This window comes from Haliotis rubra, unplaced genomic scaffold (assembly GCF_003918875.1).
Source record: "Haliotis rubra isolate DU_JTF1 unplaced genomic scaffold, ASM391887v1 Scf1553, whole genome shotgun sequence".
Taxonomy (NCBI): Eukaryota; Metazoa; Mollusca; class Gastropoda; order Lepetellida; family Haliotidae; genus Haliotis; species Haliotis rubra.
Window position 1 is genome coordinate 99,847 of NW_025765507.1, and position 27,470 is coordinate 127,316.

General features: G+C 40.0%; 3 protein-coding genes and 1 long non-coding RNA gene across 10 annotated transcripts; 2 read left to right on the forward strand and 2 right to left on the reverse strand.

Annotated features, from left to right (window-relative positions):
- Positions 1-5,932: 5,932 nt before the first annotated feature.
- Positions 5,933-8,973, reverse strand: LOC124270874. 2 transcript variants are annotated; one of them, XM_046705938.1, is made up of 4 exons: positions 8,583-8,785; positions 8,080-8,148; positions 7,381-7,416; positions 5,933-6,605 (listed from the first exon to the last, which is right to left on the reverse strand). In XM_046705938.1, exons 2-4 carry the CDS (start codon positions 8,091-8,093, stop codon positions 6,167-6,169), a joined length of 489 nt encoding a protein of 162 aa, XP_046561894.1. In that variant the 5' UTR covers positions 8,094-8,148; positions 8,583-8,785; the 3' UTR covers positions 5,933-6,166. The 2 variants fall into 2 exon arrangements, with proteins under 2 accessions (XP_046561894.1, XP_046561893.1); XM_046705937.1 differs by lacking the exon at positions 8,080-8,148 and having other exon boundaries at positions 8,583-8,973.
- On the forward strand, positions 8,720-25,379 carry LOC124270878. Its single transcript, XR_006896898.1, has 3 exons — positions 8,720-8,733; positions 15,920-15,921; positions 25,271-25,379. It is a non-coding gene; the product is annotated as an uncharacterized LOC124270878 (long non-coding RNA).
- LOC124270875 lies at positions 11,265-21,440 on the forward strand. 6 transcript variants are annotated; one of them, XR_006896894.1, is made up of 8 exons: positions 11,265-11,346; positions 13,448-13,520; positions 13,975-15,213; positions 16,375-16,491; positions 16,922-17,005; positions 18,295-18,409; positions 19,581-19,624; positions 19,988-21,440. XR_006896894.1 is itself a non-coding variant. In XM_046705939.1 (3 exons), exons 1-3 carry the CDS (start codon positions 13,150-13,152, stop codon positions 14,414-14,416), a joined length of 552 nt encoding a protein of 183 aa, XP_046561895.1. In that variant the 5' UTR covers positions 12,888-13,149; the 3' UTR covers positions 14,417-14,925. The 6 variants fall into 6 exon arrangements, 1 of the variants encoding a protein (XP_046561895.1); XR_006896893.1 differs by lacking the exon at positions 11,265-11,346 and adding an exon at positions 12,888-13,193; XR_006896895.1 differs by lacking the exons at positions 11,265-11,346; positions 16,375-16,491 and adding an exon at positions 12,888-13,193.
- Positions 25,370-27,470, reverse strand: LOC124270876. Its single transcript, XM_046705940.1, has 3 exons — positions 27,363-27,470; positions 26,316-26,777; positions 25,370-25,928 (listed from the first exon to the last, which is right to left on the reverse strand). Exons 1-3 carry the CDS (start codon positions 27,386-27,388, stop codon positions 25,892-25,894), a joined length of 525 nt encoding a protein of 174 aa, XP_046561896.1. The 5' UTR covers positions 27,389-27,470; the 3' UTR covers positions 25,370-25,891.

Below are 27,470 nucleotides of genomic sequence, written 5' to 3' on the forward strand. Positions count from 1 at the left end.
AAGACTCGGATTTAGTACCGATCGTGTTCAGGGATGAAACTCTTGCTTTATAACTTCTCGGACGATCTTGGGTTGAATACAGGCGGGTATACCAATTCCAGAAACGATATAGGGTGTCCTGGTTAACGTTGAACGGACCTTCGGCTGCAGCGTGCAGACATGTTCAAAATATATTGTGGTGATGATGCTATTGGTACCATTCAGGTTAGGCATTTTGCCATTCCAATGAGACGTGTTAAAAACTTGCAGTATCGAAATCCCCCAAAGCAATTAACCGGTACGTTTGCGCACTACGCCAGTTAATAAGCATGTGAAAACGATCGGTCGAACAATATATTGTATTCATACTGAATGTCTCATGCATATACAAAATCAACATTCTCATATTCTCTTCATATGATAAATTCAAATTACTCATCAATCCTTTGCTGTCATGTGAAATCATTAAAGAACTTACTTAATGTTTTTTTCATTCTATGTTCGCCCAATGTACAAATGAAAATATTAAATCAATCATATATTATATGCAATATTATATGTACATGTATCTCAAATTATTCACTTGATTGTGTATATAATCATGTAATACCCTGTACCTTTCAACAAAAAATAAACGGATAAAATAAAAACACATTCTCATTCTCCCTCATACGGTTCTTTTCTGAAGAGTACTTGAAGTGAGTGTCTCAAATGGATCCTAAAGCACTTTGTTGTCGCCGGTCTTCACAACAGTCCAGCAATATCATGGCTGCATATCAAATGAGCAGATACAGCACGGAGTGATATTGTAATCACTGACTTCAGGTTGGGGTTGAGAAAATCCATGCCTTACTGTGTTAAGGTTAGGGCTGACTGACTGACTGACTGAGTTTAGTTTAACGCCGCTTTTAGCAGTATTCCTGCAATATCACGGCGGGGGACACCAGAAAAACACATTGTGCCCATTATCGAACCGGGGTATTCACGTGACGAGGAACGTAACCATTACCCCAGCTAAGGGCTGAGGATATAAAAGAGTACTAAGTGCAAATTAGCCTACACAAACATATTGTATCATCTGCTTCACCGAGGGAACGTAATTACAGCAAGTGGCTTTCAATCTTCAAAATAACTCTATTCTTAGAATGGAAGTTGGGATATGAGAAACGATCATGCATGGTTGATTCACGTCCCCATGCTCACAATGCCAGTCAGTACATATACATGTAGCAGGGATACTGCGTGAGTGTAGTATTCCAGCAATATCACGGCGGAGGACACCAGAAATAGGCTCCACACATTGTAACCATATGGGGAATCGAACCAGGGTCTTCGGCGTGACGAGCGAAGGCTTTAACCAGTATGCTACTCCACCGACCCTGACTGTTGTGATGAACATGATGAGTCGCAAACGTCGTGAGGTTCAGATTTGTTATGTTAGATTATTCAGGAACACACAGAAAACTGATTCATAATTGTTTTACAAATGTTGCCCAGCTTAGTGACAAACCAAGGAACAATATGTACGAAACCCGGATTCGGATTGGAGTTAGTTTTCTATTATCCATGCATGTTAAGGATAGGATGGTCAGGTTTGCATGGTAGGTGCATGTCAACGGCTTACATCCAACTCATGATGCCCTTCACTGGGTTGTCTGGATCAGACTCCATTATCTAGGACCTGACCTGAGATGAATATCGCATGTTGCAAGGAAACAAACACAACAAACAGAAAAAAAAAACAGAAAAGAAACAAACAAAAAAACAAAACTGAAACACCAACAGAATCATACATGTATTTGTTTATCGATAAAATATCTCCTCAACATCTTTCTATGCATCACACAGACTGCCAACCCATGTAGGTGTAACCGACATATTGTATTGCATGTATTATATTTGAAATACACAATGCCATTTTAGAAAGTGGTCAAATGTAACATACGTTATATTTGGGATTACACTTTCTTTGTAAAGTACAGATTCTAGTACTTTTTGAGTTGAGTCCCATCCGGGATTCGCACCCACACCCTCAGGGTCGGGCACCTAATCGTCAGCACACAAAGTCAGACGCCTACACCTTTCAGCCACCGTGGCTTCCACAAAAATGGAAGTCGGACAACTGGTAGTCTAGACTGCGGACTTTGTGTACCCCTCTGATAAGCGTTAATTGGCACGGCTCCCAAGACCGAAACCTATGAAATACACAATGCCAGTTTAGAAAGTGGTCAAAAGTAACAGTATATTTGGGATTACACTTCCTTAGTAAAGTACAGATGCTAGTACTTTTTGTGTTGAGTCCCATCCGGGATTCGAACCCACACCCTCAGAGTCAGGTACAGACAACCCGTCTAAGGTGTACCATGCCGTCATATGATTCCGTGGTACTTACGTTCCCATGGTATTTTCTAAAGACATAATTTCTCACGAGCCACTCGCCAAAATGCGCCACCTATCGATTGTTTACGTTCATCAGTTGATCGGCACGGGTCTGAGCAAAACATGTTCAGACTTTCATCAATTTGCGTACGTACAGTCATCTACTATTCAAAACAAATGCAACTTTATGTCTAGCACGTAATGCATGTTTTGTGCGATCTTTGCAAACATTTTCTATAAACTTACTTAGCTTCAAAGTTGTCCAAACATCGCTCGTCTGCTTGCTGATGTCATCAATAAACACAATCACGTGACCTAACGGGGGGAATCCCAGCTCTATTTTTTAAACTATAGAAGCCTGATAGGGTCAGCTCTTGTTTTTTCACTTTTCATTTCACGTATCCCGTATCAACTCTACATATTTTATGAACTGGAAATTTATGCTGAAGAAATGTGTCTGTTGTGTTAATTCTACAAAATCGTTTACTGTATTACAATTTATCAACTTCGATATTACTGTAAACCTACACTGACACTCCCGGATTGGCTGTTGACAACGTGTGAGATTGTGACATGTGCTGTGCGCCCGCAATTAGATCGGAGGGAAATACCACGGAAACATATGAACAGTTTCGGGAAGATTACAGCACAAGGTGAAAATCAATTTATGATAAATACTGAGATACCAGAGTCTTGGCATAGAGGCAGCACCTTTGTTGGTGAACGTTAAAGCTGACGATCCAAGGAACTGGATATTAAGGCCTCAACTTGTCTTGATATTTGCCCCAACAATTTAGCAGAGGTCACGAACCAAAAACATTATCCATTCGTCCAGAAACTTTGTCACCACAGATTAATGAAGGCCCTGATCCAATGGCTGTCATTCTCGTAGATCCTCAAATACCTTCGCAATGTTTCTGGACGCCAAAATATGGCTGCAGAGTGCAGACATGTTCAAAATATATTGTGGTGATGATGCTATTGGTACCATTCAGGTTAGGCATTTTGCCATTCCAATGAGACGTGTTAAAAACTTGCAGTATCGAAATCCCCCAAAGCAATTAACCGGTACGTTTGCGCACTACGCCAGTTAATAAGCATGTGAAAACGATCGGTCGAACAATATATTGTATTCATACTGAATGTCTCATGCATATACAAAATCAACATTCTCATATTCTCTTCATATGATAAATTTAAATTACTCATCAATCCTTGGCTGTCATGTGAAAACATTAAAGAAATTACTTAATGTTTTTTCATTCTATGTTCGCTCAATGTACAAATGAAAATATATTAAATCATATATTATATGCAATATTATATGTACATGTATCTCAAATTATTCACTTGATTGTGTATATAATCATGTAATACCCTGTACCTTTCAACAAGAAATAAAGAGATAAAATAAAACACATTCTCATTCTCCCTCATGCGGTTCTTTTCTGAAGAGTACATGAAGTCAGTGTCTTAAGTGGATCCTAAAGCACTTTGTTGTCGCCGGTCTTCACAACAGTCCAGCAATATCATGGCTGCATATCAAATGAGCAGATACAGCACGGAGTGATATTGTAATCACTGACTTCAGGTTGGGGTTGAGAAAATTCATGCCTTACTGTGTGTGTTAAGGTTAGGGCTGAGGATATATAAAGACACCAGAAAGTACTAAGTGCAAATTAGCCTACACAAACATATTGTATTATCTGCTTCACCGAGGGAACGTAATTACAGCAAGTGGCTTTCAATCTTCAAAATAACTCTATTCTTAGAATGGAAGTTGGGATATGAGAAACGATCATGCATGGTTGATTCACGTCCCCATTTGCCAAGATCCATGCTCACAATGCCAGTCAGTAGATGTACATGTAGCATGGACACTGAGTGAGTGTAGTATTCCAGCAATATCACGGCGGAGGACACCAGAAATAGGCTCCACACATTGTAACCATATGGGGAATCGAACCAGGGTCTTCGGCGTGACGAGCGAAGGCTTTAACCAGTATGCTACTCCACCGACCCTGACTGTTGTGATGAACATGATGAGTCGCAAACGTCGTGAGGTTCAGATTTGTTATGTTAGATTATTCAGGAACACACAGAAAACTGATTCATAATTGTTTTACAAATGTTACACAGCTTAGTGACAAACCAAGGAACAATATGTACGAAACCCCAGTAAGATTCGGATTGGAGTTAGTTTTCTATTACCCATGCATGTTAAGGATAGGATGGTCAGGTTTGCATGGTAGGTGCATGTCAACGGCTTACATCCAACTCATGATGCCCTTCACTGGGTTGTCTGGATCAGACTCCATTATCTAGGACCTGACCTGAGATGAATATCGCATTTTGCAAGGAAACAAACACAACAAACAGAAACAAAACAGAAAAGAAACAAACAAAAACAAAACTGAAACACCAACAGTATCATACACGTATTTGTTTATCGATAAAATATCTTCTCAACATCTTTCTACGCATCAGACTGCCAACCCATGTAGGTGTAACCGACATATTTTATTGCATGTATTATATTTGAAATACACAATGCCAGTTTAGAAAGTGGTCAAATGTAACATATGTTATATTTGGGATTACACTTTCTTAGTAAAGTACAGATTCTAGTACTTTTTGAGTTGAGTCCCATCCGGGATTCGTACCCACACCCTCAGAGTCGGGCACCTAATCGCCAGCACACAAAGTCAGACGCCTAGACCGCTCAACCACCGCGGCTTCTACAAAATGGAAGTGGGACAACTGGTAGTCTAGACTGCAGACTTTGTGTACCCCTCTGATAAGCGTTAATTGGCACGGCTCCCACGACCGAAAGGTATGAAATACACAATGCCAGTCTAGAAAGTGGTCAAATGTAACATATGTTATATTTGGGATTACACTTTCTTAGTAAAGTACAGATTCTAGTACTTTTGTGTTGAATACCATGCGGGATTCGAACCCACACCCTCAGAGTCAGGTACAGACAACCCGTCTAAGGTGTACCATGCCGTCATATGATTCTGGTACTTACGTTTGGTATTTTTAAAGACATAATTTTTCACGAGCCACTCGCCAAAATGCGCCACCTATCGATTGTTTACGTTCATCAGTTGATCGGCACGGGTCTGAGCAAAACATGTTCAGACTTTCATCAATTTGCGTACGTACAGTCATCTCTATTTCAAAACAAATGCAACTTTATGTCTAGCACGTAATGCATGTTTTGTGCGATCCTGCACACATTTTCTATAAACTTATCAGCTTCAAAGTTGTCCAAACATCGCTCGTCTGCTTGCTGATGTCATCAATAAACACAATCACGTGACCTAAAGCCTGATAGGGTCATCTCTCATTTTTCACTTTTCATTTCACGTATCCCGTATCAACTCTACATATTTTATGAACTGGAAATTTATGCTGAAGAAATGTGGGTTGTAATTAATTCGGTCAAACGTTTACTGTATTACAATTTATCAACTTCGATAACAAACTGTAAACCAGCTACTCCCGGATTGGCTGTTGACAACGTGTGAGATTGTGGTACTACTGTGCGCCAGAAATTAGATCTGGAAATACCACGGAAACATATGAACAGTTTCGGGAAGATTACAGCACAAGGTGAAAATCAATTTATGATAAATACTGAGATACCAGAGTCTTGGCATAGAGGCAGCACCTTTGTTGGTGAACGTTAAAGCTGACGATCCAAGGAACTGGATATTAAGGCCTCAACTTGTCTTGATATTTGCCCCAACAATTTAGCAGAGGTCACGAACCAAAAACATTATCCATTCGTCCAGAAACTTTGTCACCACAGATTAATGAAGGCCCTGATCCAATGGCTGTCATTCTCATAGATCCTCAAATACCTTCGCAATGTTTCTGGACGCCAAAATATTGTTGCACTTGCAGGGGCTCCGCCTTCATGAAGGACTTTGTATACAATCCAACAACAGTTTCGGAAAAGTAAAGCATAGTGACCGGTGTTTTGCCAGTTATCCCAGAAAGCTTGCATTCTGGATACATCTAACTTTTCAGAAGGTATCTTGAAAGTATAATCTGCCTCGAATCCTTCTTTGTAAATGTCTTCTTCTGGACGGTCGCTCTTACCCAGAACCTTCTTCATCACTCCGCATTTCTTTTTCTTGTCATGTGGCCATAAGCTGACGTATGTTCCATTACTCAACACAAGAGAGGCGTGTCCGACCTGCTTCTTTTTGGGCATCCATATATATACCACATGAAACCTGAAACAAATTGCAGTGTGGGTGAGTGAGAAAAGGTTTACACCAATACAATACTCTACTTTGATGAAACTATTTTCTTTATAGTTTCTGATGACAATCCTAACATTTTCCAGATATTATTAACCTAGTAACCACATTAATCCTGTTTTTTTTCCAACTTAGTAAAATCTGTCCTTCGGAAAATGGAAACTGACTTGAAAATGCACCAATAAAATGTCAAAGACACCAAAACGAAATGCGGACTGTTATAATCAAACACACCATTGGTTTTATCCTGAATGGACTTGTTTCTGACAGACGGTAAAATGTCAAAGACTTGTTAAAGCTAATTGTCAAAGCGACGAAATGTGAACTGTTATAATCAAACACACCATATGGTTTTATCCTGAATGGACAATAATGTAGAGGAGATCCTAAAGTTTTGTACAACGCAGTCGCATAACGGAAATGATGTGATGTTAGTCACTAACATGTAATGCTTTTGAGAAGTCCGTACATCTCCAGCATATATTGTCGAACTAACTGAGAATCACTGACAAGGCGGATCCAACCATATTGCAGTCATGGCTCCTTGGACTCAATCAAGCACCGAGTTGTTTGGCTGCTGGACCACGTACATCCATTCTTACTCCTTGTTGACAGAAGCATCCCCACACAATGACACTCTTATCGTAGCCGGACAAGGGCGTATAATATAACACCGGAATGGTGTAACATTCTTTGTAAGAACGTCTTCCCAGCTATACAATATAACAATATATCAGCTTTTACTTACCTTTCGGAATGTGAGTGGGTGTTCTCTTCCTTGTAACTGCAAAGTGATACATAGAGATGACAAAGAATGCAGGTTCCTTGCAATTTCTGTGCTTTTACCTCTTTATGCATCAAGTGCATCCCCAGTCGTTGCTTAAGCTTGAATAACACCATTTAAGTCGGCAGTGGTGTTGGTTGCAGTGGTTTCACTGTTGCTGTAGAACGGCATGCAGTAAATTAATAAGTCCAGACATTCAATGATTGAAATCTCAACAGACTCGTGAAAATGTCGGTTCCAATTGATCTTCAGTAACCCATGCTTTTCGTAAGAGGGACTAACGGGATCAGGTGGTCAGGCTCTCTGGCTTGGTTGACATCATCGTACCCCAATTGCGTAGATAGATGCTCATGGTGTTGATAACAACAAACAAACAAACAAAGAAACATCCTGAACATCGATATACACATTTGTGATAAGCTGACTGAAGACTATCCCCATCCTCGATAATCTCCAGGGTATACCTTACGATAACCTCCAGGGTATACGTTACGATCACTCTCCACTATATAATCCAGGGTATACGTTACGATCCTGGAGATTATCGAGGATGCCCCTCTGGGTTGCTGAAGATCCTATGCATCCCCTGTAATGCTGGCGTAATTCAAGCATTACACATCGTTGTTTCGATATCCTGACTCTGAAGTATTCACAATTTCTCACCTTAAAGGAACCATTTCTAAATCTCCTCTTGTGTCTGTTCTCCATCACATTGTGATGATTGGTTGATAACTGCAATATGCAACATGAAAGCGTATATTTAAAATAGTACAATGATCGACCAGCGTACGAGAGAGAGAGAGAGAGAGACTCACGTGCCTGAGCGAGAGTTAATAGAAGTGTGTTGTGAGATCCGTACAGAGAGGTAGACAGAGAGAGCGCTCCCACAGAGAAATGTAGAGAAAACAGAGAGAGAGAGAGAGAGAGATACAGAGAGAGAGACAGACGCAGAGAGACACTTTTGCCCAACATCTCCGTATTCCCATTGCGAGGAACAACAATTCCCATTGCGAGAACAAATTAAGTACCTCGCACTCTCATGTTCACACGACCAGGAAGTGAGAGAGTGCTAATATCATTGTGCTGATAAAGCGGAACTTTGACATGACTGTCGTTGAGTAGTTTCGACAGGAATACCCTTACATGTATGGAACTAAGAAACCTACCGCCAACGTCCGCCATCAGATGACCTAGATTCACTGACGACTTTCAGGTATTTGAACACATGTGACCTTACGGGCGACCCGCGTTGTTTCGCTTGGTGCAGACAGGATATTTGTGGTGTTGAAAGTAGGGATTTCCTAAAACTCGTGTCAGGTCGAGCCGAGCCTAATCGAGACAATACGTTTGTGCCGATATCTCGATTATAGACAGGCATACCTAAATGTTTTGATCAAATATGTAACTATTATTGTTATTCACAACAATCATACACATGCATAAGTAATACGAGTAAAACGAGTGAAAGTTAGCAAGTCGAGCAGTATATATATGAGTGTGTGTGTATCGACCGTCGCTACAAGCGTGACTCAATCTGGGTATATGTGAAAGAAAAATCGTTCAAACGAAATAGGATTTCAAACCTATAACATGTATCCCAGTATTGTGAAACAATATGTCACCGTCATAGATGTATGTAATCATACGCGAAGATAAAATGACATAAAGTAGGTGCATGCAATTAAAAACAAAATTTGAAAGCTATTTATGGAGACATTTCGGTTAGAGACCATAAATGCTGACGAAACAATGGAAAAAGTCTGCGTCAGAAGATATGGATTCCAAACTATGACAGACTATCCATTTAAGACATAAATGACGCAGTCTGAACTGAACAGTGAAATAGCTCTTGGGCAGTCACGCCTGAGCAGCAGTTGACAGTGATAGTAAGGTGCAGCCCAGTGTTTACGGCGTCTGCTCGTCACGCCGAATGTATGTGCCAATTCACCCCGTGATACTGTTACCGACTTCCTCGCCATGACAATACTGGGACATTGCTGAAAGCAGCACAAATAGTAGTTTAACTACAGCGGACCGAATGTAATATGCAAGTTAGAACTGCATCGTGCTGTTCAAGGATACTGTTTGTTGCTAATGTTTAGGTCATAACAGTATATTCCGATGCATATTCAAGATATACAATGGTGCATAGAATTCAGTCTTCTCCAAACGAAGCCACGAATCATATCACACGCTACAGCTCCGCCGTCAGGTGTATCTGAAGCGATCAACAGTCAACGAGGGTAACCACAAGATTAATAAATATGCCTTTCCTTACAGTCAGCTCGGGGAATATACGTAGGTTCACAATGTTCCCATGGCCTCCTATTGAACAATTGTAGGTGTAATCTCTCAAATCGGGCTTGTTCCGCGTATGTAATGTGTTATCGAATGAGCAAAACGTTACATACCTGTGTCGGTCTCATGACCATGTATGGGCCATAATTCATAAAAGGAACTGAATTACTTGAAAAGCTTCCAAACTGGAGTTTTGATGAACTAGCTTGTGAATGTGTTGATGATACTTTTTATGGTGATTTAAGATATCAAAGATAAATGTGAATTCCCTTTGTCCACAACCATTATCATGTATTTTCTTTGGCATGCCCTGAAGAACAGATTAATTTTTGTGATTGGATACTTTCACTTGGTACAAACGTATCAGCTTCATAATCTTCAACTTGTAGGCATACACAAATTTTCCTACATCACCTCGTTCGCAAAAATGTTTAAAAAAATAATTTCAAGATTTTTAAGTATAGGAAAAATATCTAAGAGGACACGTAATGCCGGTATCAGTATCGGGTGATCAAGCCGAGAGGAGGAGAAAACATATGAGAGGGACTTCCTAACGTGCATTCTCTAAGGCTGTTGCTCTTTTCACTCATGACCCATACATGCTATTGTACAGCGCTCGATTGCGTAAGAAGAGCTTTTAACTAGGCACGCTCTATCTACCATACCTCAGCTGACGAACAGAATTCTCGGAAATCTATGCTGACGTGTAGTGTTGACTCTTTCTCAGTCCCATTTGTGACCCCTCCCTTCTAATACCCTCGGGTAGTATCCACAGTTCCATAGGACAGTTTATCCAAAAGTTTGCCATGACTGTAGATCATTGAGTGTCAAGTAGTTACACTGTAAGGTCAGGGTGGTCGTGTCGCATCCCGTGGCTTACTGTACATTTCTCTCCCTGATGATGTACAGGCCGCCATGTTGTGCTTTATAGCTGTAACCTGCACCCCAAACAACACCCATAGATTTCACCTTTCCATACATTCGTCTCACCTTTGGGTGTCGACGTAACAAATGGTTTCTCATAGAGTCAACGACAGGCCGAAATAAACAAGATTGCAAAACAAAACAAAAGAACAACAACAAACAAACTTAATAATAATAAAAAGCAAAAACAAATAAACAAAAGCAAATTAAAAGAGACCAACGCCCTTTACATGGAGGAGGTTATATTTTGAAATGAATGTTTTAAATCTCGGTTAACTTCCAAATACTACTGACATTTGTTGGAACGACAACAACAATCATAACAATGTATTCAATTTCTAATATATCATATAAAACGTTTTTATAGAATTTACAATTATATGAGGAAAGTGGTCAAACGTTCAGCGCAGGCATTTGTCTGAACCAGACGTCGTAGCATGTGATCGCTTTTACATAATTCCTCAATTCCTAACTGTGACTCCTATAAAAACATGTATAACGAAATCTGCACCGCCTACTAAATGACCTAGCATATGGTTTTGTTTCTAATTTCCAATCGACCATAATGCCATAAATTAACATGTACTTCCAATTGTATCTCTTTTCACAATCTCGTTTATACTTGACTATAACACGTTGTTGAACAACAAACAAACAGCACCTGGTTACAGCTCATTATCAGAGATCTCAAGAGGATCAGTTTCCAAGGTATGTCTGTGTACGAGGGCTTAACAACCCACTCTGGTATCTTTGTATCGTAGACAATTTATCAACAGATACTCATCGGGGGAAATGTGTGTCCTTATGCATGTGTACGTTAGTGAAGTGTGGTGTACGTTGAAAATGCTTAATATACATGTAAGAATAAAACTGGGTTTTCATGGGCGGATCCAGGAAATTTGAAAGGGGGGTTCGAACCCCCTGAATCCCCCATTGGCTCCGCCAACGCAAAAAAATCTTCAATGTGGTCTTAAGTCATTTTCAAAAGGGGTGGGGGTGGGGTTGGGGTGGGGTTGGGCGACCCCCTGAACCCCCTCTGGATCCGCCAATAGGTTTTCATTCCGGTTAGCAATACCAGTCCACAATATCTTTGTTGAAATGTTTTGTCACACATATATTTTGAGAAGGATATGAAAATATGTACATCCAAGTACCCTAGTGTATGATGTGTTTATATTCAGATTGACGTCAGCATTTCTACAAATATATTAGTCATCATACACCTGATGAAGGAGCAAGACTAATCTTCAAATGTCGTATAAAGAATCAAAATACGTTGTTATCGTGTCATATCTATGAGTCACGTTCCCTTCGTTGAATGCACTCTCGCATATTTCAAAACGCTGTGTTCTGTAGCGCAGAGTGGTGTCTACCCCGCTGTTAAACTCTATTAATAAAAAGCCTCTATGAACACAACTGAGAGAAAATTCTCAGGGAGAGAGTATATGGACCAATTGGATTGAACATGGCTTTAAAAAGTATTCAATTGCAAGTATTCCGTGTGTAAAATACCCGAGACAGTAAATTTTCCTGGCAGATGTTTAGTTTTGTAAAGTTCTCCGCCCAACAGTTTGGCTATTACTGTATTCCCCAAGATTACCTAAGCAACCTACCACTTACTTTGTATACGAGGTAGATGTATTACTGTAAACACTTTATTCATTCACTGCCGTGTATGTATGAAGACCATGAGGCTGTTTTACTCGTTCCGGGGTGACATCCAATATTGCCAATCCGACTCAGACTCGGCATGAACTTGACTTGTACCGATTTGAGGGACGGAACCCATGACGCCTAGCGTGACCTCTCAACGCGTTAAGAAGTAAGTTCCATCACCGCCTTTCCATCGGCCTCAATGCTATTCTGGCAATGGTAGTCGAAATACTTCTCCTTAACAACAGTGTGGCGTTTATATAGTCTTCTATGTACACTCAGAAATACCCGAATGTCGGGTGCTTCGCAAACTCTACACACAAGGGACGACTCCCTTTGATTAAAATATCAAATCAGATTATGTGTCCAAAAGCTGGAGAACACTTACTGTTGAATATCGGGGGTAGGAATGCATCACTGTTGACCCATGACGTTTTCTAAAGCCATTTCTTTATCAGCCAGTAGCAGCCGCCATTTATATTTCAGTATAAGAGTATGTATGTACAAAAAATAAAGATTCCTTCCTGTGTTAGCTGTGTTTGATTTCCCTGCAAAAGTGAAAAGATTCCTTCCTGTGAAGGGCTGTGATCTGGTTGATATCCCTGCTGTCCTACCTGCACCGAGTAAAGGGTCTGTCAGTTGATCTAAGGTCAGTATGAAGCCATGCAGAAACGTATTCAAGAGGTTCAGATAATCACGTCAACAATGCCTCTGTGTATGCACTTACATACTAACATCTATACAAGGTCATCTCACACACATGTGGTTCACGCCTCTACAATGTGACAAGAGTGCGCCATGAAACTAATGCCAAGTTTATAATTACCCGTATCGCTGACAAACTGAACATGTTATTCAATGCCCCGGGTCTCAGTGAGGTTTAGTCCTCTACTTGGCATTAGGTAAGCAGTCAATTTTGTCTTATTTTCCCAACCTTGTGAGTAAAATGCCAGTGATTGTCACGTTGATCATTGTGTTTACTTGTAGACAGTAAATGGGATAAAACACCCCCACAGTGATTTCCACTAGTCGCAAATCAATGTTCACATGATATACTACCAGTGACAGACAGGCCCTGTTTGCAGATCGCGACTATTTAAGCTGAATGTGAGTGTGTGACGGACACATGTACAATGGAGTCTCTGCTTCTGTTTAGACTCGGAGCCGTTCGTACCAATAACTGCAACCTTCGAGGAAAGAGACGTACTTGTTATGGCAGGAGGTAAAAAGTAAGATATGCTTCTTGGTTCATATTACGGGTAACGTTCTTGTAACGTCAACATATAATTAGTCAAACCTGATTCATCTAAAATATATATGTAAATATGTAACGTTGCACATTCTGCGTTGTATAATTAGGTCCCATTCAGTCTTCGCTTATAGTATATGGCAACGTAGTGGATTGGGTGGTCAGGTTTCTCTGAGCGAGCTGGTTGATTATGTATCATCGTACACCACAGACTAGGACACTGTTCATGCTATAGATCACCAGTTTGTCTGAACCAAAGAAGGTCTATGTACAGTTGTACATCTTAACGCCTGTGCTTTGGATTCACCATTTTTTTAAACATGACTGTAGACGACAATACCTCAGTCTGGTTGCTAAAGGCCCATGGAAGTTTGCGACCCCCTCTTTGAGTATTTCAGTGTTTCTTTTCTTGGTAAACTATGTTGTATTTGAAGGTCCCACGATGTCTATATATGGATGCCAACACCGTTTTTGAAGACCGGACACGTGTCTCTGAAGTTGAGCGATGGAACCCACATAAGCTGGTGGCCACGGCACAGGAAAGAACTGAAGAATGGCAGAATTCATCATGCTGTGAGTGGAACAGAAACCACAAATGGCACTGATCTTGATGACGACATTCAGACTATGGGGTACAAATACGACGTGGAATTCCATATACCAACAAAACGTTTAAAGCTTCAGAAAATGAAGAATTCCTGGTCATCTATTCTTTTGAAATGTGAATTTAATCCAATGAAAGAAAACTGCTGCTGGGTCGTTTACAACGTGTTACAGGCTGGGGGTGCTGCATCTGCGGATGTGCAGTCTCCATGGCGACCGTGGATGATACGGCAGTATGTGTCCAGCTTAGTTGGGGAATCGCGAATTCATTAGATGATACACAATTTATATACGCTACTTGAACACTTGCTGTTCTGGACGCGGGATGATTTTCCCAGAAGCTATGTTGAAGTGCGAGGAAGGAAATGTCCAGTTTTGTCATTATGTGTTGATTGCTTTATATAAGTATATAGTTTTTTATATTTGAATATATTCATACATGAATACGTGAATACATAAAAACAAGATAAGCTCCGCTTCCTTCCGTCCGAATATCGACACCTAAATGATGTTGAAACCACCCTTTGTATGCAAACGTTCATGAAACATGGTTTTGTTAAGGGGTGTATAAGATTACAACACAGAAGCTGATCATCCATAAACACCTGTAATTCCTATTACACAAATAGTCCATACGTTTCGGCTATCTTCATATGCTTTATATTATGTCGTGTTATGTCCTTGTTTCCGTTTTAAAACTGTTCATTGTTATAACTGTACTGAAATAACAATCTAAACAAAATGCATTCTAAAATGTTCAATAAATGTTCACATGCATGAAAGTGTCTCTGGGAGTATTTCTTAATGGAGACTTGAACTGAAATTTATCTCCGAAGTTTAAACAAGTTAATCCTATTTTCTCAGTAGTGACGTCAACTCGAAACTACTGTTTATGATCGAGGAAAACGCGCTTCGGTTTCGTCATGAGGAAATGTTTCTGTTGCCTGAATCCGGGTTGAACAACAGTAGTATTGTGTGTTCTTGAGGCTAGATGTACGGCGTGGGTGTTGAACGCACAGTACAATCTGTCATACGGCTGTTCAAGTTACAGACAGATTTGAATTATAGAGGTACGTATGTTTTTTCATCGTTTCATAGTCCGGCCTATATTTGGCGTGTATATACAGGATCTATAATAATGTTTGGCTGGACAATAATGTCGATGATAAATGTATTGTGCAGTCACTCAATTACGTTTGACTTCGTTAAAGCCAGGAAACCAGGAAGTCAAATACTTTATTCAAGGGATCGGAAAATATGTAACTTCTGGTGATAAAAAATCCGTTGTCGCGTGCAGTGTGGACTGCAGCTGAGATATAGTTGAAACCTGCGATACCGTCATTTGTCTAGGTTATATTTCCACGTGGCCCCTCGATAATGAAACAATGCATATCGTGTTAAGCAGTTGTTAGGTCGGTTAAATCAGTAACCAAAGAAATGTGTTAAGGTGATAGTGCCACTCAAATTATCTGTCAGAATGAATGTGTAATACCGTGAGAGGTGTTGGGTATTACTGCAAATCTCTTCTGCAAAATAAATGGCAAGATTCTTCCATCTCTCAACACACACGAACACACACACACACACACACGCGCGCGAATGCACACACACGCATGCACACACCAGCTCTATATGTATTTGTGCAGATGAATCATTGCTTGCATTCGAGTAGTTATTTCAAATGTTTGCACAATTTCTTCTAACACATCTTTATCAGATAAATTCCTCAGACAAACAATAAAACACTCAGGAAGAAAACTCCCGGCTTTACTCTAGTCGTCGACCTCTATGTTTCCTTGTGTCAGTGCTCTCACCAAGGTTCATTCAATTTCAGTCGTATCTTCAGAGTTCGGTTTTATCCGTCACACATTAATTGTTTTGCTCTGAAAAACACCGAGAAGTGGACTTTCATTCATTTGTGTCACAGGTGCATCTATATTAAACGTACTTGATTGAAACTTTTTATTATAAATCTTGTTTTCCAGTGTTAAAGTGTCATATGTATTATTATTTCTGTCTTCAATACAATCTAGATAATGGATTCACATTAATCGTAGTCTCTCCCCGCGGTATTGTTGCCATTTCAACCCAGGACTCTCTTCGTGTGCAACAGATAGATCACATAAGTGCAGATCTGTTCTACCTGAGATCATGTACGTCTGTAGGATATATTGTGCATTGCATACATGTTCGTACATACAAATGTATTTACAAAGGACTGGGTATTCCAGTTTGAACACACTGACTCACGTTGCTGCACCTGTATATGAACAGCATTTCGATCCCTCAAGTCACTCTGTCTTCAGGAAGTGATTACACCTGTAGAGCACGGGGGCACACAAAGGACGGTATGTGTAATGACGTATTTACAAAGTTTCCTGTCATGTTCAGATGAAATGATTTTCTTTTATTCTTATTTCCGAAATTGCTTGAAATTATGTGAAAATGACCCAGATACCCGTGGATATCCGGGTTAGAACTGAACTTCAGTAACCCATGCTTGTCGTAAGAGCCGACTAACGGGATCGGGTGGTCAGGCTCGCTGACTTGGTTGACACATGTCATCGTTTCCCAATTGTGTAGATCGATGTTCATGCTGTTGACCACTGGATTGTCTGCTCCAGATTCGATAATGAACAGACCGTCGCCATATAGCTGGAATATTGCTGAGTTCTGTTTTTTAAACTAGAGTCACTCACTCACTCAATTGAGGCGACACTGCAGATACAGAGTGACAAGGCCGTTTTCGATGTGAGTTGACTGTTTTTCCATTAGCAGACAGTAAACGTAAATGGGCGCGAAACCAGGGAAAGAAAAGGGGTCCGAAATTCGAAGTGAACGTCAATAGTCCGGACCAAAGAGGTAAATAATATGCACGCCAATGCATCTTCATTTTATGCTTTATTAAACAAAGATAGGGTTCTATGGATATCCGACCCGTAAAGGTCCGGGTTAGAACTGAACTCCAGTAACCCATGCTTGTCGTAAGAGGCGACTAACGGGATCGGGTGGTCAGGCTCGCTGACTTGGTTGACGCATGTCATCGTATCCGAAATGCGTAGATAGATGCTAATTTTGTTGATCACTGGATTGTCTGGTCAAGGTTCGATTAGTTACACCGTAACGGCGTAAACCTAAACTCACTTACTCAGTCACTATGGGTATACAACTTGCTTATTGCAATAACTACGACGATATGGTGTTACATAAGCTACGGTGAAATTTTTATGTCCACATAACTATATCCCTTGTTCATTAACACCAACACGTCACTTAAAGACTGGGTTTTGTACTAGGTGACAAGTCCACATTGATATGTTTATATATATTGTTACAGAATATGACATGCGTAGTCACAATTACATATACACATCCATTTAGTGCATGAAATCAATAGATTCTCTGATGCTGCAAGATCTGGTTAGACTTGAACCGCACACAACCCCACCAACCCCCCACCCCCCGTAGATATGGTCAGTCGGATTGTGAAATCAGTCATTTCGAGCAGTGTTTAGTCATGTGTTCACTCATCCACATAACCAGCATGTCTTTTATGTCGTCATTTGCCGTTTCAACTGATCCTTGCCTTTGGTGATGGCGTGGCTTACTATGTACTCGTGCTAGTTCTGTCCAGACTAGTTGAATTTCTATAATACATGTGACGTGAACTCTGATCCATTATCAGATTGGAGGATCACCGGGGCAACGCTACTTCAGCAGCTACTTTTAGTTGTCCGTGGTCTCAATAGGCAAAGCTTATTTAAGTCATCCTGATGTACCATTATCAAGCGAAATTGCTGAAATTTTCAGTCATTTCACAATCTGACTGTAATAGATACAGATAAACATACACCCATATACTAGTATATACACATGCATCACGTTTGTATAATTAAGTAGGCGTCACATGACTAATGTAATGGGTGTGTAAACAATACCGTAAAGAAAAGGAATGGCATACATAATTTGATTCTCATCATTTGATGCCTGACTAAAACGCATTGTATAGAACAAACTTTGTGGATAAAAGATTCTTTCGATGTGTTGTTTTAAGTTATTTACATATAGCCGTCATTTATCTGGATTATTGCTGAATGCAAAGAAAATGGAAACAAACCAGAAGTAAGACCAAAGATTTTGACTTTTTTCAGGAGGAACGTACATCACCAATGAGGGCAGCGTAGGTAACATAGCCACTGGCGACCACCACTCAGGCCATATGACTGCCTCAGTTAGCGGACAGTCGGGAAACAGTCCAAAGAAATAGTAAGGACACATTTCGTTCCTCACAAGTTTAAACCTGTCTCAGTATTATAGTAATTTACAACTTGTGTGCACTGCACGGCGTTTATAACTAAAGTATATGCTGGAGACTGATCTGTTTGGCATTTTAGAAGTTTATGAGAAATAAGGAAAGTATGATACTTTATGGATGACAGCTACTTTATTATATTATGGTGCGAAGTTTCTGTATAGATTCTTATACCGTTATCAAGCAATAGTGAAGTACTACAGAACAGTACAGACTTATATACATCTAACAGGGATAAGGGTCCATGCAGGTGGCAAAGGTAATGTAAGTCCCCATGGTCCCTGGTATGGTGATCTACCCTCAGTTGTTGGCGATCTATAGCCTATTTATATTGTGTTGTCCTCTATAGTAAAAATGTTTTAGATTTAATTGCTAGTTTTACATTTATATCCTGCATGTTCTAGTTTGCTTTACTGTCCTTTGTTGACAGGATTAAAAAAATCTATCATTACTTATTGTTAATCTATAACTCGTTTTAGTCACGATATGGCTGAAATATTGCCAAAGTGACTTTAAATTTTAACTCACTTACTAAAAGGGATTAAAAAAGATAGCATAATGATAGCATGAAATGGATAACAATGGACATTTAATAATTACTGCAGAAACAAACAGAGAAAGCCAACTGTTCGTGAGGCGCAATAAAATATGTTAAACATAGGTAATAACATGAAGAAACCATGATAAATAGAGTGCTCTGTTGATTTACCAGTTCATTCTAGGCGGATGGGATGAGCTATCCTTGGTCTCTTGTTATGGAGGACCTGTGTCAGCGCATTTGATCTGTTTCTGTCAGATTTCTGTTGGTGTTTTTTAAAATAATATTTATGCATTGTCACGTGTGATGTGTTGATGACGTTGTCTGGAATAGCTGATGTTCGGTCTGATGTGGTGAAATATTGCCAAGTGACTATAAATTTTAACTCACTCACTCACTCACTCACTCACTATGTCTTCTTAAGACCAATTGCAGCTATCTGTATTGCAAACCAAAACATAAATGCAGGCGATTCGATACACGCAGCACGGCGGTATACTTAGTATGCCTCGCAACACATACCGCCTTACCACGCGTTTCATAGATCACGGGACAGACATGTGGTTAACGTAGAATGTATATTACAGGAACGCCAAGAAGAGACGTAACAGATAATGGCGTCCGGGATCAGGTAGGTCCTGTTCAGTGTGGTTACAGAAGCAGCCGTGTAGGTGTCATGCCACCGTCGAATTAACAATTCGTGGTATTCTCTGTGAGTGTTTTTCTCGAGAACACATTTGGAGGCATATCTTAAAAGATGAAAGACATTTTATTAGAAAATATTGCTAAACGAGTTGATGTGATAGGTAAAAAAACATGCTTATTGATTTATTAAATGAGTGTGTGAATTTAGTTTTATGCCGCTTTTAGCAGTAATCCAGCAATATCACGATTGATGTATTACGGAAGTGTTGCAGGTTTATAATATAATTTCCATTGTACATGCACGATACAATTCATTAGATGATTTCACCAATTTTCTTTCAATTTCCAGTGTCCACAGGGTTTACATTTGGTTGCCAAGACAACATTTGCAGATCGGGGGTCATGTGTCTTTGCAACTCCACGATGGAACATACATAAGTTGGTGGCCACAGCATGGCAAAGACTTTGAAGTAGCAAAGATTGACTTTACCCAGCAGACCATACCGGCATCAAATGGTACCGATGTAGAAGAAGATATACAGACCATGGGATACAAGTATAACCATGTGTTTGAGATACCTCTAGAGCGTTTGGATCTACAAAAAATGAAAGACTTCTGGTATTCTGTTCTTTCAGCTCGTAAATTTGACCCCAAAAGGGAGAACTGCTGCTGGGTAGTGTACAAGGTTCTTCTTGCAGGAGGCGCTCCTTTGGCAGACGTGTGGTCACCATGGCGACCCGGGATGATACGACGATACATGGTCAACTTTGTTGGAGGGGAGGAGTCTTGGATATATCGACGAATCGGAAATTTTCTTCCCTTCTAAGGCCATGTTTAGAAGTCCAATTGTAAGCTTTATTGAAAGATGGTTCTGATGCCTGGCAATGATGGCGTCATAGCTTCTGACGACGATGCCGCATTGACCACACAAGATACACGCTTGAAAGTTTATTTAAAGGGAGGATCTTCTGTTTTGTATCCATTGTGATGAGAGACTGCTTGACTGTGTTGACTTGTACACCAAAGGGGATAAATATTTCAGTGTAACAACGGTTAGATATCTTTTTAATAATGTCAATTGTCGTTTAATTGTTGATCTTTTAAAAGATTTAGAACTGATTGATAGATTTTGATTAATATGTTTTGTAGATAGGTGTATTTTTTATAACTGGTAGTTTAAATTAGCAGCTGAGGTTGTTAGTGGCTGTATCCTCAGAGGGGGTTAAAATATCGTAAAATTATTGTCCTCCCGATGGGATACGCAAGTAACTTTAGATCTTCCGCTATCTATAATTGTAGGAGTAGTATCTGTGTTATGTTAATGCATGACTAGCTTTTTGTCTACATCTGAAAGGATGGTGTAAATCCAGCTTGGGTTCATAACAGGAAGCCGGGATCGTGTGGTCAGGCTCGATTTGACTTGGTTGAATTCACATGTCATCAGTTCCCAACAGCGCAGATCGATGCTCATGCTGTTGATTTTTAGTGTTTACCAAAACATGCTGTACATCCCATCGCCTAATTTCTATTATTGTACATCCCAATCACCTAATCTCTATCACTGTATATCCGTTACTGGCTTCCATCTATGGATATAAACTCTAAGTAAACATGTTGTACAAACAGTATGTATACCATATTTAACTTGATCCCCTCGCCAATCTGTTGTAATATCAACTCTGTGGCTTCATGTACATACTATACATACCTCTGTAACTACTCACTGTCATTCACCTGGTGATGGGGCAAGTATTATCACAGAAACGTTGTGTGTAAATAATAAAGAAGTTGCACATCCATATCAAGTGTCTTGTATTGATTAAGTCCAAATATGGCCGAAACGTGACTTTACTCACTCACTCACTCCCTCATTCACGCACTTCTGAACCTGAGCAGTTCGTCCGCTGTACTCAGCTTGTGTAGTAGTGCCAGGCATCTCATGTCGATAAAACATCAGAATGGCCGGAGAGGCTGAACAACTTATCCATGCGGTGCAAAGTAATGTAGTTATGTATCTAGACGCCAGTAAAGTGTTGTGGTCCCACTGATAGAATCCTGTTTTTAAAGAGACAATATCCCAACCATAACTTAACCTGTTGATGGTTGCAGGTGTGTCAGCAATATAGCCATGCTCATTTGTTTAAAAAAAATAGGAGACGTCGCCTATTATCTGAACGTGCTCACCACGCTGACATTGAAATCAACCTGCATTTATCCCAAATCACTCAACTGAACCTATATTTTTAATAGAGGCGACGTGTTTCTGATAGAACATTTCTATGCGCATATATCTGAAATAAACACGTTCCCAGGAAGGTTTAAAATTAAAGTGAATACTTCAAGGGTTAGTAACGAATGCTTGAATAATCGCAAATGGACAAAATACATCATCAGTAGAAATCAATGTATTTTCTTTTGGAAATTGTTTATCACCATTAACATATCGGCAGTAATCATGATGAACATAGAGATTTTTCTGGGTTACATCTTCTTTTTATTCTCGAGTACAACGTTTCAGGGCTTGTTCTGGCCCCATCATCAGGTAAACTGAACAGTAACTGTTAACTCTGGCCGTGACGTCACAATGCTTATGACGTCACAATGCTATGACGACGCAATACATGTGGTGGTCAATAGATACAGATGACATGGCTAATAGAATACATGTTATTATGAATATATAAGATGTCATTTACTGCAAAATTAATGGATCAATTTAGAACTGTGCAGATACTTATACAAAATTGGTGATTGAATTAGAAATGTACAGAGACGTATTTATAAATGTATAGAATGTAAAGTAATAGCAGTGTATACATAGAAATTATGCTTTATACATGGGAACAGTGACGAGGGTAGGGTATTGTCTTATTGTTTTATGTACCATGCATTTGGGAGGTAGACACCCTGGTCCCTGTTTATTGCTGGTTTTGTGCGTTTGATGAAGATAGCCTCAATCAACTTGCGTTTACGCCAGTCACTGATGTTTTTTGAGAGGACTTCAGTTTCCCAGTCAATTTCATGATCGGGATTATTCATAATGTGTTCAGAAACTGCAGATTTCAGATCTGATTTGTCCACTGAAGTTTTGTGTTCTTTCACACGTGTAGCTACTGGTCTGCCTGTCTCACCAATGTAGATGTCACCACAGTCACATTTCAGTTTATACACACAGCCTTTAGGGTTGGATATAGCGTGATTGCACCCCTTACCATTTGCACGTAGCAAAGTTTTAAGGGTTTTGCCAGACGAGAAAGTGGTGTCAATGCTGGCCATTTTCTTTAGGAGTCTGCTGACTTGGTGGCTGATGGGCCCAACATACGGGATGTTGATGCGGATGGGAGATGGTTCAGGTTTCGGAGGAGGCTGAACTTGATCTTGTAGTGTTTTCTTTATGGTGGTTTCAACAAGGTTCTTTGGATAACCATTGTATGTGATGAATGTTGTCATCAGGTGGTCTGTTTCTTGTTGCAGTAGGTCAGGGCTACAAATCTTTTTCGCGCGTCTCGCAAGTGTGGCAACAATTGCTCTCTTGATTTGGGGATGGTGGTTTGAGACAGGCAGACCAGTAGCTACACGTGTGAAAGAACACAAAACTTCAGTGGACAAATCAGATCTGAAATCTGCAGTTTCTGAACACATTATGATTAATCCCGATCATGAAATTGACTGGGAAACTGAAGTCCTCTCAAAAAAACATCAGTGACTGGCGTAAACGCAAGTTGATTGAGGCTATCTTCATCAAACGCACAAAACCAGCAATAAACAGGGACCAGGGTGTCTACCTCCCAAATGCATGGTACATAAAACAATAAGACAATACCCTACCCTCGTCACTGTTCCCATGTATAAAGCATAATTTCTATGTATACACTGCTATTACTTTACATTCTATACATTTATAAATACGTCTCTGTACATTTCTAATTCAATCAACAATTTTGTATAAGTATCTGCACAGTTCTAAATTGATCCATTAATTTTGCAGTAAATGACATCTTATATATTCATAATAACATGTATTCTATTAGCCATGTCATCTGTATCTATTGACCACCACATGTATTGCGTCGTCATAGCATTGTGACGTCATAAGCATTGTGACGTCACGGCCAGAGTTAACAGTTACTGTTCAGTTTACCTGATGATGGGGCCAGAACAAGCCCTGAAACGTTGTACTCGAGAATAAAAGAAGATGTAACCCAGAAAAATCTCTATGTTCATCAAATATCATCTTCTAAAATGCCAACTTGCAAGCTATAAGAATGTTGGAATTGACAGTTTTCATCATCTTTTCCACAAATTCAGTTATGGAAAATGCACAATTGGTTTCTTCATACTTCTCGTGGTGGAGCATACATATATGTAAATGGTTATATGTTTATTGTGAACAAGAAGAAAAGGGGAAATGGATCTCGTGGAGATGCATTCAGAACGACTGCATATCAGTCTTAACAGTGAACGACATAATTTCCCAAATGCCTGGAGACCACAGCCACGGACCTGTACACAGCGAAGTCAAAGTGAATCTTTTCGACTGTACCAAAAATACTGACGGCCCCCGCACAAACCGCACAAACCCCCGGGGTTGCAATTGGCATGGCCGTCTCAAGAAGGTTGTCGGAAAACAACATCCCAACCTATGCGAGATGGCAAAGTTCTTGGCAGATGAACAAGGACTGAACGAGGCAAAGATGCTTCAGTACAATGCCGGCCAAAGACTTTCCCCAAAAGAAGTACCGAGATTTGGAGGATCGACTAGATACCTTGAAGTTCAGGCTTGCAAATAACCACCCGACATTGATGGAGTACCTGGACAATGACAGGCAGACAGATAGTCACACATGTTTTATTCAGTAGTTAAGGCCGAGTGGCCCAGAGTACAATTGAAGTTACTTAATTACAACTATTGGTCATGTGGCATGAAATTATGGTTTTACATGTGATTTACGGACATCAAATGTTTCATGAAAATGGCAACAGGTTTAATAATATCAGCATTATTAGAATTAAGTACATTATATATCGTTTGGGGGCATCATTAGTGCATTTTAAATACTTATTCGTTGTTAAAAATGGTGACAAAAACATTTTTATATCACCAACATCTTGCTTAAACCAAACATAAGAAAACCCGCTTGAAAATAACATATTTCTCACATCTGAAGCCCATGAATACTTTCAACATTTATCCAGTGGTAACAATATTTGATAGCTTTGATGGGGGTAGCGATAATCAGGCATACTTTATAAGTTTAATCCAGTATCTAATAACTCTCATTTGACTCTCAATATGCATGTTATAGCTTCCCGTTTCGCCAAATATGGCTTTATAGGAGGCAAATGTACCTACTGTAAGAAATCTTTTAAAATAGGATGCATGGACATTTTCAATGGCTTCGAAATAATTTGTTCCCCATATAATATGGGAAATTATGACATGATTATATATGTTAAAAGAAATATATTAAATCACAACCTTTTGGAATATGTTATAAAGGATCAACACTTGCATTTCTTCTTAATGAAATAGTTATGTGTGTAACCGTGAAGATCTGGTTTACAATCTTCTGGAAGCCATGATTGTCATAAGATTGGATTGGGGTGGTCCGACCTGCTGACTTGGTCCAGACTTTATTGTCTGGTCAAGATTCGATTATCATGGACCTATGAATATCACTTTAAATAAACATACAAGCCACCGTGTCCAAACGCTTCAGTTCCGCTCTGTCTGCCTTTATTGTCTAAAATTCCCAGATCTGATACTGACTTGAGTAAAGTGTCTGTTTTCCTTTCTTTCAGCGTGCATGACAAAGTCCATGAGTTAAACCAGAACCTGCAATAAGTTTGGATAATGGACACCATCCAATCGTCATTGGTCAATGGTAATGGTCAATTGAGTATGGATGATGTTTAGATCGCGTGGAGTATTTCTAAAATTTATGCACTATTATTGTTGACATTAGGTAAGTAGAAACGCCGCCTGCTGTCAGAATTTGTCGTATCACCCCTTCCGACGAAACACCCCACATTTGAGAAAGATCCTCTCCCATCATTTGCTTCCAACGTCTCCTCATGAAGTGGTACTCCAGCGCATAGGCAGGAAGGATACATCTCTTATCTTCTTCTCTGCCAATGTTTCTTCGATCTTCCTCTAAGCTGGACGCAGCATGTTCTGATGACGAAGAGCAACGGGGCCACCAGCTCACGTACACTGAGTAATCAAGCAATAGTGAATAGTGGCATTCAGTCTCATCTCGGGCCTTCCATGTGTACAAAATGATTTTCTCTGAAACAGAAAGAGTGCGACGGACGTTTTAGCTTGTACCATAAAGTAGTCATTTTTTCATGTTTTGAAACCTTATTCAGTTACCTCGTACTTGACACTTACAGTCAGAGCAGTAAAAGCCCGTCTCATCTCTGTCATCTACCTAGTTTGTATTAAACTGTTGGTATGTTTTGATGACATTTTTTTTCGTGGTAATGTATGGACTTCATAGACAAGAAACTATCAGGTCCTGACGATGTGCGTTTCAAGAAGTAATTCATTACTTGCATACTGAACATGTTAAAATGAATGTCAGTTCCACAGTTTAGAACTCTCTGCTCTTGATGTGTCGAAATTTGGGTATTTGTGAAATCATCACAAGACACGAAACATAATGATGACACTTACCTTTGAAAGAAGGAATCGAAGGTTGGCATGTTCAGATAAGCCCTAAAACTTGATCCACCACCCAGGTAAATAACCAAGTACCTACGTAAAGTTTCTGGTCTCCAGAGAATTGTTTGGCTCATTGGGGCGCCGCCCGCATGAAGGACATGATACACCACCCAGCAACAATTTTGATCCAGAAGGGAATAGTGCCCCGTGCTTTTCTGTTGGTTCCAATACGTTGTCATTTTAACAAGGTCCAGGTGTGTGGAGGGTATGTTGAAGGTGTAGTCAGGATCCATGCCCTCCTCTCTAATGTCATCCTGAAGGCTGCCGTTGCATTTATTTCTTTTCTTCATAAACCCACATTTTGATGTCCCTTCTTGGGGCCACCAGCTTACATATTCATCGTTACTCAGACGCAGAGAAGCGTGGCCAACCTGACTGACCCCAACATGCATCCATATATAGATTACATTGTCACTGAAAACATAATTGAACAATCCTTTAATTTCCTACCTATATTCAAAGCACGATGACTTGAATTAATAAAATTGACTAAACCTTTGGACAACACTAATTAAAACGGCTTGTCCTTGTGTTCATGTTCTGGTGAACATAGGCCAGTGAGCACTCCTCAACCCAAGAGGCGGTGAGGCAGCCTATAGTGCTTGAAGAATTTGCTCGTCACGCCGGAGACCCAGGTTCGATTTCCCACATGGGTACAATGTGTGAAGCCCGATCCGGTTTAGGATATATGGTACACGGGTGGGTCACTGGTTGCACACGCGCTGTGCGCTTGTTTATTTAAAGTATTTAATGTGCACTTTTATCTTTTTGTATTGATGTCTTATTTGAAATTTTATCTCATCTATCTTTCGTAATTTTCCTGAATGTGAATTTCATGAATGAAAATTTCTCCCGAGTCTTCTGCATATCACAATGCACCTTGAGCTAAGAACCTCTGAAACGGGGCGGCAAGGGACGGCTAAGCTACACCTTCAGGAATGAATCCATATATTTGTCTGTACAACTTAAACCACTATGTGTAGAACATGGAAAACATACCTTGTGTCAAACTGTGGGAGCATCATGTCCTATAACTAGGATGCGGTACTTCAACTGCAACATATCAATCCCAACTGTAGACGTTCGGCCAATACACTGGCGACATAA